The 13,280-nt window shown below is 37.1% G+C and overlaps 1 protein-coding gene across 1 annotated transcript in view; it reads right to left on the bottom strand.

Moving 5' to 3' along the window:
* Positions 1-1,159: 1,159 nt before the first annotated feature.
* Positions 1,160-13,280, bottom strand: part of LOC104130068 (connector enhancer of kinase suppressor of ras 2) — a 205,563-nt gene continuing 193,442 nt past the window's right edge. The window contains exons 21-25 of the mRNA XM_035898667.1: positions 5,053-5,123; positions 4,261-4,364; positions 2,282-2,789; positions 1,763-1,962; positions 1,160-1,375 (exon numbers count right to left, since the gene is read on the bottom strand). Of these exons, the coding sequence (XP_035754560.1) occupies positions 1,160-1,375; positions 1,763-1,962; positions 2,282-2,789; positions 4,261-4,364; positions 5,053-5,123 (1,099 nt within the window). The remainder of the gene's footprint in view (positions 1,376-1,762; positions 1,963-2,281; positions 2,790-4,260; positions 4,365-5,052; positions 5,124-13,280) is intronic.

Below are 13,280 nucleotides of genomic sequence, written 5' to 3' on the forward strand. Positions count from 1 at the left end.
AGGCAAGGAAGTGAAATACACTATGTGACTCGTGTGTCCTCCCAAACCAATCAATACGGACTGGCTTTCAAATGATGTATTGAATAACTTCACCCGCTTGCTAATGTACTACTAACAGTTAAAAATTATTGCCAGACATTATATAATTTTGAATAATTTCCTCAGCTCTAGATGTCAGTCTATTACAGAATTTAATTGATTAGTTCAGGATTTTTCTAAACTTCATTCTCATCCTCGAACCATCAGAGCTTTTTTGAATTTTGTGACTCACAGTCATGTGTCACTTAAATTCACAGTGAAGAAACTACGAAAACCTGCAGCATGTACCATATTCAGCGCGCAGATGTTTTTCTTTCACCATGAAATACCTCAAATTATATTAAAATCAGTTTAAGTTGCAGCATTAGTGAACAACCGACATTGTTCTACTCATATCTTAACCTCTGTGCCATACCTGCTTGCTTATGTTCATTCATTTTAAAGGCAGGCACAGTATGTTACAAACACAGTATCTAAATGGCATGTACAGTATGCCCATAGGGCCAGATTGGGATCTATTTGCTAGATGTACAGTGTACATTTTAAGGCACACTATAGGGATTGAGTTTACATTTTGATAACTCTGTCCTTTTATTTGCAAAGATGGTCACTACCTGGAAATGTTGCAAAAATAAACGTTCATCTCTAAGAGTGGCCAATGTAGTTACGGTTTCGTTTTCTATTTTTTTCAAGAAAAAAATGTGTGAAAATGTGAACTTTAGGGCATTTTAAAAGTAAATGTCAACTACCATGTTACATTTTATATACATAGATATGTCTTTATATATATCTAAATATATAAAATGATTGTAGGAGCTCATACTATAAGCTTAGTTTTAGTACAGTACTTTAAATATACTGGTATTTATTTTCAGTTACACTTCTGCACTGCTTCTTTCTAATGCAGAGCTTGATACGGACATCGGTTGATAATAGCAAACAAAAAAATATTCATAAAGAATATTATTGTCTTATCATGCAATGTAGTAGGCATCCTGTGGCACTATTCTCTTATCCAACTTATTTACAGTACTGCTGAGTACATTATCAATAAATATTACAGTGTTTGTCTTATTCGATTTTTCATGGCACCCAGCAATTATTCAGGATATGAGTCCTGTCACACGTGAGTTTCAATGAAGGAGTGTGTATGGGTCAGCATCGGTGCTGAGGTTGCAAGTTCAGAGGCTCCATTTTGAGATTTCACAGCAGCACTGTACTCACAAATGTCCAGGAAAAACTCATAGTTCTTTAGTTTCCAATCTTTAAACTTCTTTGATGTTAAGTTGGGATCATCCAGAAGGCTGTTGATAACTGTGAGGTCCCCTTCCTTCGCCTATCAGATTCCAGAAAGACACAGTACATGTCAAAATGAAATTTATGCCACATTTTTTATTTTGGCACTTTAATTCTTCTTTCATTTTAATGCAAACTGCTAGGGAAACTACTATGGACACTTGAATCTTTTACCTATATTCAGCAACTACTACAGCTTAAACTGTTTGACAGCTCAGTCCTTGGCACTTTCTACAATAAGCCTATAAAGAGTGCCAAATCATTTATTTTTTCCTTAAGCTGGAAGATGTTTGTTTTCAAGTATTTTTAGTTTTTTTGGAACTTAATTCAAAAGTTACAAAGAAAGCCTCATCCATGGAAAACATGAAGAGATTATACCTTTACTAGTTTATATTGCTCATACACAAAATTAATGATAAAGCCTTACTTTTAAAGTGCTCTTGAGAACTCTGATGTGGTGAAGCTTTTCATTGATAACTGGATCGTTACATCGCTTTACAAAGGACTTGCGGAATTCCTGCTTGGTGGAAGGCCGCTGCTCTCCAAAAGCCGACAAACTAGCTTGTTCCAGAGATCTGTATAGCTCTTGCAGGCCATCTGTATTTTCTCCAATTTCTTTTATGTTTTCTGAAAGAAAATAAAGAAACCTAACGACAAATCTAATCATTCGGGTGAAGTCTCTAAAACCAGCAAGCAGTGCTGCAAATTCGTGTATAAAGTAACCCTATAACACAGTCTTCCCATTTCTGTTTTGATAAAACAGAAACATTTTGATCAGCCCCAAAGCTATATTCTTAGCACTACATCCAGGCAAAAAAAAGTGTAGGGACTGATGAATTTGCCAACATGTAACGGTTCAACTACAAAAACCTTGCTGAGAATAATGGCAATATTGCCCTGGCACTCAATGGCAGTGAAGAGGATCAGAACATCTCCAGAAGCTTACCTTCTGCACAGAAACTATTATGCCTTCTAATAGGAACTTTCTCTTCTAGCTTGTCATCTGTTCCTTCGATGGACTTTACACGTCCCTTACCCCTGACATCTCTGTTTCGGGGAAGGCTTTGACTACGTTGCTTCTGTGGCCTGCTATGAGAGCTGTGTCCCCGTTGACATTCCACCAAAGGGAAAGGCCCATCCTGCTCATAATTATGACGTCTTTGTACAGGTAGCGTTGCTTGTCTTCGTTTGTCTGGTGACATTCCAGGCCGGCCACTTAGGTACTCTGCGTCGGGAGGAACAGTCTGAAGAAAATGGAGCCCTGAACTGGTTAACGGAGTCTCTATCAGATCCTGCCACGAGCGCCTTTCTGGATAGGGAGGTCTGCATCCTGATGAGTGTGTGCTTCCTGCTACATCGTGTCGAGAATCCTCAGCAGAAGAATGAGAATATGTTGATTCACTTGAAAAGTGTCGACCGTGTTTGGCTTCAGGGAATGGACTTGAAGAATTCACCTGAAAAGATACAAAAGCATCTGACTATAAGACAACGTTTTGAACAGATCCAAGAGAATTACTATAGTGTAGAATATTTTATGATATATACTAATAAAATGGACTGATGTGTGTGTTTTGATATGTCGTAATATGAACCTCCATAAACAGAACATAACTAGCAGTGAGATCTTTTATGCAAGTGCTATGTTTTAACCACTCCCTATTCTTGTTTTACACATTCTCTGCCCATGAGCAACTCCTGCTGGAAAGAACAGTATAATACTGGTACAGGTTTCCTGAAGACCTGTCCAGTTTACACGCAGTCCAGCAGTGTGCTATGAAGACATGAAAGCCCCCAAAAGAAACCATAATTGGATTTCTTTTCTTGTTTTATGGGATAAGTATCCAGCCAAACAGGAAAAAAAAAAAAAAAAAAAAAAACAAACTTCAGCACCCAGGAATATTTTTGAATTTGGGGGGACTGCTGAACTTCTCAAATTATTTTAATTAATTCTGCTGGGTCTGTGTATAATTTTAATTCAGAAACAAAGAGAAAGGCAAAAAAAGTGGTAAAACAGAAAGGGAGGGTCTTAACCTGTATCCCAGTTGATAAAACAGCATCACATGGGTGAAAATCAGTCTGAACTTCACCCATGTGATGCTGTTGTCTCAGTCACTCTTTCTTTGGTTCTGGCTGTGTGAGGATCGTGTCATTCACGCTGAAGAAAAATCTGAAAGAAAAATAGAGAACAGTCCTATCTGCGCTTAGAAACATAGAATAATTATCACAGCATGTCTATGTTCTGTAGAATAGAAGTGTTCTTATTTGCTGCTAGAGCCTGTTTATATGCAAAATGGGTTTTTTTTTTCTTAGTTATCAAAACCTGTCTTTACACAATATATTAGAAGTATTTTTATCAGCTACTTAACATCTTATGACACTAACAGAAAATACTGTCACTACTATGGTATTGTACACAATGCTTCATATTGCAAGAAAACCCCCTTGTCTCTAAAGATAAGTTCTTAAAAAAGTGTTTGTACTAAAACATGATTACTGCATGAATGTGATCTGATCTGAATCTCTAGCATCCAATATCTAATATTCATGCTTAAAAACCAGTCTCAGTTAATACAAACTATCCCATCCACCGCAACCTTCTCATATTCTGCAGTAAAGGCAACATTGGAATATTCTGTTCATATTATTACGTGTAATCTCCCAAATCCTACAAAAAATGTCATATTTACAGTCTGGTGACATGTCTGTGTAAGGAGACATTTACCTCTCCTTCCTTGGTAATTGACTTGTTGTGGAAACATTCAAAGTCTTAGCTGGAGAGGAACAGCAGTAATTTCACTCTTACAATGACAGCCGTCTTTGTTCTGCCTCCATGATAATTAAATATTCCAAAACAAGGAAAATGCAAATGAAGGCACACAGATATTCTTTGGTGACCTACTGTCAAATGCAATATTTATAACTCACTGAGGGTGTTCGATGGTAGGTGTCACACAGCGTTGAAGAGCCTTCCTGCTTCAGGGTTAAAGAGCCGTCGATGTCATCCTGGTCGCTTTCACTCCAGTAATCTGCTAACAAAGCATTCTGGGTTTCACTCATGCGCTTTTCCACAAGAAAGCTGGTCCCATCTTTTAAAAATATCATTCGCATGCAAAGGCAAACATTTCACAGTCACCTAGGGGGCTTGGCAGTCACTATGGAACAGACTTGCGGAAATATCTGGCACCTAAGATACGCAGATACGTAAAAGAACCTTCACATTTTTAGGATAGCATCAAAGAAAGCAGGATAGGCACCTAGCTCCCACTGTACACAAACCCAATAATTAATTTAATTATGTTAGCATAACAGGCTCCACCATGGGTGATGGTGGAAAAGGCGTGGCTGGCAGCTGGGCTGCAAAAATGGTTCTAGAGCACATACTGACCTCTGTGTGTGACGCCTTCGCTTGCGATGGGTGATGAGCATACCCGATGGCTGTGATCGGGGAGATCATACTTCACCCTGAACCTTGCATTCTCTTTATCACTTGCTTTAAATATTTCTTAAAATTATTACTCAGGATTTTATTTCCTTTGGTGGTGGCACCAATAAATATAGTTTGTGAAGGATAGGGATTCTTATGAAAATTGGTATTTTAAAAGATATGGCACGTATGTTAATAAAGAAGTCAGTTATGACATCTCCAACTTTGTTCAAATAATGAACGGATATGTACTCTCTGCTCTCTTCTCCTAATCATAATCTCTGAAGCATTACCTTCATCTGGATGGATATCCTTGTCATCAGGTGTGTAACCAATTGCCGCGAGACCCAAACGATTCATCCATCTAATAGAACAATAAAAAAATGAGGGAGAGAGATACTTAAAAGGGACATCCGGTGTAAATCTGAGGGCATATACATTCTTAACATTTGGAAAAGTCAGAGACAACGCTTAGTCCAAAAACTGAACACTCTTCAGGCTGCTAAAATTGTGAATCAGATGTGTTCAGTGGTTAATAATTTTAAGTGAAGGATGTTCCAGTTTAGGTACACTGCAGATATACTTCTGGACTCCTACTCACATCTGCTGGAGGGCTTTGCCTAGTGGAGTATCAGACTCCATGCATTTCATTCTGCTGCCCAGAAAACTGAAGAATCATGACATCAATCTTCCTTATGTCACCAAGAAACCGTGAAGCATACATCCCAATAGGCTCACTTTAGCAATGACTAAATGAAATTTTTAGAATAGTCTGCGCAAACAGAGGATGTCCAGCTCTGTCTCCACCTTAAGCAGAATCAAATCCTCTCTAAGCTGCATCTGAAACCTATTGGTGTGGAGTGGTTTCCAAAGACATAGTGTAAAGGAGCATACTGCATTTATTCTGATTGCTACTTCTATTAATTTCAAGAACTTGCCTGACTTGCCAAAATACTATAAAATAAAATAGAATTATGATAATGGAGTAATTGATAATTGTATAAGAAATGTATGAAAACCTGTATGAGGAAAAAACTTGCATTACATTTGTATACTTAAAAAGCTAAGCCAGACTATGACAGTATTGCACTGGTTATTTACTAGTCGAGATTTGTGATACTGGTGATATAAAAGTTTAGGCTCGTTGAGCTGTGATATCAACATTATCATCCTTTGATTTTTTTAATACAGGTTCTTAAAACAAGACTTGGTAAATTGAAAGTACTTCAATATTTGCATGTCACATTGGATGTTGCGGGTTTTTTTCTTTGTCCCAAAATTCATTAGTTTGACTAAAAAGAAGATTCTTTGTTTCATTAGGAAAATGTTGTAGTGTATTTTGGGGAAAATACCTTTAGAGTTTTCTTTATCTAAGATTCCTGGGTGTTTATACAATATATAATGGAAATACAGGAAAAAAGAACATTAACACGCAGAGAGGAAAGTCACTTCTTAATGAAAACAGAAAATCAAGAATCAGCTTATTTTCATCAACAAGGAAATATAACTGAAGAAAAAAGCCCTATTAACAGACATCTGTAATGACTGAGATGCATTCTTAAGTATTCCCTTACTCAGTGACTAAATTATTTACTATGTCATTAATTTCCCAGTATTCCACATAAGCGTTTTCTAGAAGCAGCGCACTCTCTTCTTTTTTAATGCTGCAACATAAAACCTGTTAATAATTATGTTCTCGATTAATGAATCATATAATGACAAAAACAGCTTCAAAGACTTCAGGAAAGACATTAGTAAACAATACATCCTATGTCATAAGGACAAGTGTTTTGCAGATTAAAACAAGAAAACTATTCATTGTACTTCTTTCCCACTTGTACCAGAATAGAAAAATGCTTCTAAGGACATACGTGAATGTATTATTGGTCTAACGGCACAGTATATGGAAGAGGGTATACACAGCAAGGAAACAGAAAATGAAGGACGAGTGAACTCTCCCCTAAAAATAGCACACAGTTCGGCACGTATTGATCTGGTCTACGCCATGCTCCGCAGCTGCTCAGAGCAATGATTGTAATCTATAATATTGGATATAACACTGACTCATTGCATGGCCTTCAGCAAATCGTTCTACGTATCTTATGGCTTTCATAAGTATCCAAAGGGGACAATAACATTTACTTGTTACTCATAGGGAATTGTTAGAGGGTTCAATTTACTTGCAAAACTATGAAAGTATAAAGAATTGTACTATAATATTTCTTTGCCTTTCAGTATTTAAAACAGAAGTGAGCAAATTGGAAATAAAAATGGAAACGATGGTTAGTTTTCACAAATACCAACTGCAGCGTTAGGACTGTTTACAGAGACATTGTTTGTATCAGCACGTCAAGAACTCATCTTTATCATGAAGGAAGTAAATTTCAAATGGATTAACAGGTTTACAGAAAAGCTTTTCTACAGTGCTCACCAGCATAATTTCATTCAACAACAGGCAAGCTGATCACTTGACATTTGCTTCTCTTGAAAGGCATATTCTTTATTGCAGTAATTGAAATGACATCATAGCCTTGCTCATTATTAAGCATTTGTATTCGCTATTTTTTCAACAGTTGTTCCTGAATTTCTAAACTCATTAGCATTCATTGGAGCAAAATAGTTTTAGTCATACTTTACCATATGCCTTTGGCAATTAAGCAGAATGCCTCAGCGTCTTCAGCTTAGGTTCTGTTTAAGCATCAATGATAAATTAGGACTCGTTACCATTTTCAAAGTTAAAACAGACTCAGTCGTTTTGGTGGTCAGTGCATGGAAATTTATATTGTCTTAAATTTCTTGCCAAATTTATCTCATTGCTCATTGTTAATTTGAGGGTTTCAAATCTTGGAAGCATGTATAGGTAACAGTCAAAGTGTTAATATAAACCTTCAAGAGAACACGGATATTGTTAGCATACACGGAGCATCAGCTTTACTCATATGGCCTCAATGTCCAAATCTGGAACTAGCAGAAGGTGATCTTCCTTCCCTCAGACTGCTCAGATTTTTCTCTTCCAAAGGGCAAGAAGATCCCCAGCTATAGTTACGAGTACTTCCTTACCTCATTTACCACAATTCACAGTTAGCTCTTTGTCAAGACAACAAAAAAAGAGTTATCTGATGACATTCAGTGGCTTATAATGATAAAATCTCTTCTGATAAAAGAAAAAGAATTTCAATTTTAGGTTTTGTGTTTTTGAAAAAAGCATGGGTGAATGTTTTTGAGGTTAATCAGGAGTTATAGAAGCGCTGAGATTACAGATCCTTTTCTTTCCGATAACATTTTTTTTTTTTCAAGGAAATGCAAACTCAGTTCAAAAGGAACGCTGTGTAAACTTGATGAATTTACTTGATGAGCAAACCACTTTCACTTTTAAGAAAACAGGCAGTCAAGGTTATAAAAAGTTCTCTGTGGAAAGCTTGGAAACTCAGCCATTTGATTCTGAACTCTGCATTGAAGGCCTTGTAGGCAAATGTCAAGTTTCAGGAAGGCAACAGGAATACGCATCAGTATTGGACTCTCTCTAAGGGACAGATGACTGCATGTTTAACTGAAGGTCATGCAATGCAAGACTACATGTTACACCTGACAAGCAGCTATGGTGGACAAAAAAACCCCCAAACCAGCAGATCGTTTGTTTAATTTAGTTTGTATAGCTCTACCCCAATAGCTCTTTGAATTTCATGTCATCACAAAAAGACATGAGGTATTCTGGCAGGTACACGTATAGCAATCTTACACGTACATCTCTATATATCTTGGCCCCCTGAGGCAGAAAGTTGGACTCCTTTTCCTCCCCCCAACCCTACCTTTTTTCTTTGGTATTTTCAACAACTCTTTTATTTTGATGCTTAAACAACTTAAACAGCACGTTTGACTAACTTTGAGTCTAAGTCACTCAAGGAACCACAAGGGTTGCGTTCTTGATAAAATTAGTTGTGACGATGTGGAGCCGTACTAAATATCCCAAGGATACTTTGCTACAACATTTTACCTTCAGTGTTGTACAACATCTCTGTAAGATGTAATATCTAGCTTACTGAGGTACATTATAACAACTTACGAGGGACCAAGAAGCCTGTTAATTACTTTTTATTGGCTGTACCTTAGTGAACCAAATGCAGAGAAAGGGAAGCCTCAAGTAAAGTCATCAAAATACATTAAGTTTTGTACTTTGTCTCAGTGGTTTAAATTCTAAATAAATCAGACTTGGCTTTAATTAATTCTGTTGATCACAAACAGGCACTGCTGTCATTGCTTTGGGATAAAATAGAGCTGCATGGTAGGAAGTTAAGTTAAATTTACTGAGATAATTCTGGTTAGTACCAGGGGATCAGAGCCCAGGGCCTCTTCTGAGAGTCTGAGTCTACCCTCAGGCCTGGAAAGTGATGATTACAAAGGCACTGAGGGCAGCGATGAACTAAGTAGCTGTGACAATAATCAAAACTTGATACTGAAGAGTGAGTCATGCCTGAAATGCCCTGAATTGTCAGGAGCGCGTTCCCTTACTGATCATTTAATAAAAACGCTGGGAAATGTTAAAGTGGCCCAAACAACTAGGGAGACAACTTTGTATAGCTTCACCGTCCTGGCAGACTATATTAATAACAAGGATATGCCATTACTCATTGTACAAACGCAGTAAGTTCTGTTTACTGACTGTTACAGTTGACTCCTGCCCAGTGCGGTGCTGAGCCACGGTCAGCCTGAGGCGCTGGGATTGAAGGCAACAACAGCTTTTGTAGTGGCACCGCACTTCACCCACTGGGCTATTCCCTCCTACAGTCCCGAGTAAAAGAGCACAAGTGAAAAAAAACCAAAACAACAAAACCGCTTGGACAATCTCAGCTATAATAAATTTGAGAGAACTATTATGTTTAGTGTAGGAGAACAAAAACCGAAGGCAAGAGGGTAACCTTTTTTTACAAAAAGAGGTGCAAGGCTGTTATTTTTAGGATTATGGTTAAAACCATTCCATAAATCCATGGAGAACGGGTCAGGAAGTAGCAAGTTTCTGTGGCTCAAGTAAGTTTTATTTGCTAACCTCCTCAATGCTGGATACACTTTTTACATGTACAGGATAGCTGGTGTATAGAGGAAACTACTTCAAGTGACAAAGTAAATAAAGGATCTATCCTGATAAGGTGTAAATTCAAGCAAGTCTATCCACTTTCACTGTTTCTGTCTGTTAAATGTTCCTTTAAAAATGAAACCAATGAAATACTGAGGCATTAAAGGATAGAATAAATAAATAGTTATATATTTCCTATCTTCCTTGCATCTTTTCGTCAATCAATACTTGCACTTGTATGTCATCTCAGGTTTGCTTTTATGAATGTTTCAGTGCAGGAATATATTTTCCTTCGTTTTTAAGATTGCATCTACACTTGAGATTATTTGGTTAAAAGGAAAAAAACAGAACTAAAGTGGAAGTTAAATTTGATTTAACCCGGTTATCTTTAAGTCTATTAAAATTAGATTCCCTTGAACCATTTATTTCACACAGAGAATTTGTTCAGTGCAATTTATATTTAATTTCTGATTCAAAACTTTGGAGTTTGGTTTTTGTTTTGTTTTGTTTTACATCAGTGGGATAATCAGATTCCAGAATTCACTGTAAAATTCTTTGCAATACAGAATTATATTTTAAAATTGATTTTGTACTTGTTATGTTGGCTTCTTCCTAACCAGTCTTTCCTACTGGCCACCTAAAAAATCAATGCACTTCCCGTTTTGGTTCCTAAGTTACATTATTCTCACTATTTTCGAAGGTTATACAGGTGATATATTTAACAGAATAAAGGTTCCTGTAATAGGCATAGCTAAAATGATGCCTTGATTTTCATCAACACAAAAGAAGCCCCAAAACATAACTGATGTCTCACAGTGAAATATAACACTGAGCAGAGCCTTCTCAATGAGCTCATCTCTCCAAATCCATCAGCTCTCAGCAGCCTGTATTTCTACTATTTTATTTGCCACAGTTGCTGGAATTTCTTTAGTAAAATCATTCATGGGATAAACTCTTAAGTACTCTCTGATTTGATAATTTGACATGACTCTGTTGATCTTGTTTCATGCATTGTCTTCTTAGATTTGTCAGGCTGGAAAAATATGGAAAAAGCCCCAGACAGCTTAAGAGTTGACAAGTGAACCATGGCAATTTATGCCCTCTTTGCATGTGCATCTACTTCATGCACTTAATGGGATTTCTTTTTATTTTTTTTTTTTATTTTTTTTTTTTAACTTCACCCTGTCAACCAAGTGCACAACTACGCCTTTGTAGTCAGAAGTCTGGATAGGTGGTTCATCTACGGGTTTTTTATTTGTTTTTTATTTTTGTTTTGTTTTGTTTTTTCCCCAGTGGGTGATAGACAAAAAAGCTCACTACTTCTGTAGCAAATAAATTACCCTTCTGGTAACAAATGAAATGGCATCTTACTATATGAATATAGTTGTGTATGACAGAGAATACGCACACAATAAATTTATCATAGGCTATAATCTCAGATAAAACCAATAATAAACCCTAAGGAAATATACCCAAACAGTCACAAAAACTCACTCAGCTGGAACTTCTCTTGTCAATTTTCAAATATGTTTACAAACACGTTTGTGGCAGCAACAACACCGCGTGGGCAAATCAAAGAGGAATAATCATTGGTGTGTCAAGCTTGGAGTTTCAAGCTGACACTTAAAGGAATCTATTAAGATGACAATGAGATATTTTCTTCATTAGTCAAATGCAGCTGCTGGATTTCGCCCTACTGTAACCTCTTCCTATTGGATTTTACCGTGTTACTCTGGATAATTCACCAAACTTTCTGGGCATCCACTTAAAGGCAAGTACTAGCTGCTGCATGCACCTACCGCTTTCTACACCGACCGTGGTATTATATATGCTTCAGCAGCTACAACCAGATAGTATTTGCCAGATAGTCTTTCTGCTGTTCTTACAAAAGTACAGGTAAGGATGAAAAGCTGTAAAAAGGAATCCAAGCCAGGATTTCTTAACATTTAATGCATGCTGTAATTTCGCTCAGTTATTCAAGCTTTTACCCTAGCTTTCACCCAATGATTGGCCCAAAATAAAGCTTTGGAGAAATGGAACATTTTTTATGAGCAAGAGAACTAAGTTTAGTATGGCCTGAAAAGGTATGAGTGGGTTTTGGGGGGTTTTAGAGGGGATTTTTTTTTTTTTTTTAAGAGATGGGATGTTTTATTGTGAAATTATGTAATTCTACTTCCACATACTCAAAGAAATGCGATCAAATAGGCCAAACAATACTGTTAAATGCCTGACTTATTTGTGTATATTACTTATTTCTATTACTAAAAACTTTGGATTTTGCCATGTTAACTTAGTATCTCCAGTATAACATCACAATATGTGGCTGTAATGCACATCCATTCATCAAGGAGAGGTACAGCACTGTCATCACAAAATCTGCTACAGGAAATGCAGTTGAACTTGCTGACTCCCAGAAGAACTATTCCAATTCACAACGGTATTATTTACAGCAGAATTTGATTAAGTTCATTTTGTAATTTAAACTAGTACAGAAAGCCAATGCAAATCCTAGCTCCTGTGCATTAGGGATACATTTACACCTGAATGCTAATTTGGACTGCGTATTGGATAATTGCAATTGTGTATTGTAAACTCCTTTAGTGTAATGCTACCAGCCAGTGGTTCTCAAACTGTATTAAGGGGGAAACAGTAGTTCACAAGTCTATGGCAAGTAGTCCATATATTGTAGAAAGGAGGGTCGCCAAAAACCGGAGATTTTGGAGACTTACAGCTCTTACTAGTGCTTCCTGGTGTAGTATTTTCTCCAGACGGAGCGCTGCAGCTCTGCTGTCGCACTGCTCACTCCCATATACACCATGGTTTCACCCAGTCCCTGGGGCCTGCAGCTAATTCTGATCAGAAAATTGTTTTCCTTGTACTGCAACTTACGAGCTTTTATGTGAGAACAATAAATTAGAGGACAGAAGTGGCCTTGGGCACAGACTATTTTTCCTGGATTTGAAACAAGTTTATAGGAGCATAAAGGAAGAAGGGGGAAACCTGCTCTTTATGTTTACTTACAACACCACTGGGAATCTCCATTTTGGGGGTTTCTATTTGAAAAGTACCTTTCATGTTCTGCAAAATTAGCTCTTTGCTTTTCATCGGGTACAGGACTGGGGAGTAAGAGCTCTTTAATAACTTACTTAGCTTATTTGTTAAAGAACTGTTAAATTAGGACAGACAGATCTAACGTGAATACTCTCATGCTTACTTCTCCAGAAACTCTTGTTGAAGAGGGGCAATGACTAATAGGGGCGTATGTCTGAAGCTTTTAGTTGCCAAGATATTTTCTTAAGTGATCGCTTCTTTGTAAGTGAATATTGAAAGTAAATTAAAACTGTAAAAGATGCATTAATACTGGCCCACCATCTGATTTGGCTGAGATCCGCCAAGGAGATTTAAATGCTCAAAATTTAAGGAGGACAGCCAAATGAACTTCAGTAATAA

Source organism: Egretta garzetta, unplaced genomic scaffold (genome assembly GCF_000687185.1).
Source record: "Egretta garzetta isolate BGI_Z169 unplaced genomic scaffold, ASM68718v1 scaffold220, whole genome shotgun sequence".
NCBI lineage: Eukaryota > Metazoa > Chordata > Aves > Pelecaniformes > Ardeidae > Egretta > Egretta garzetta.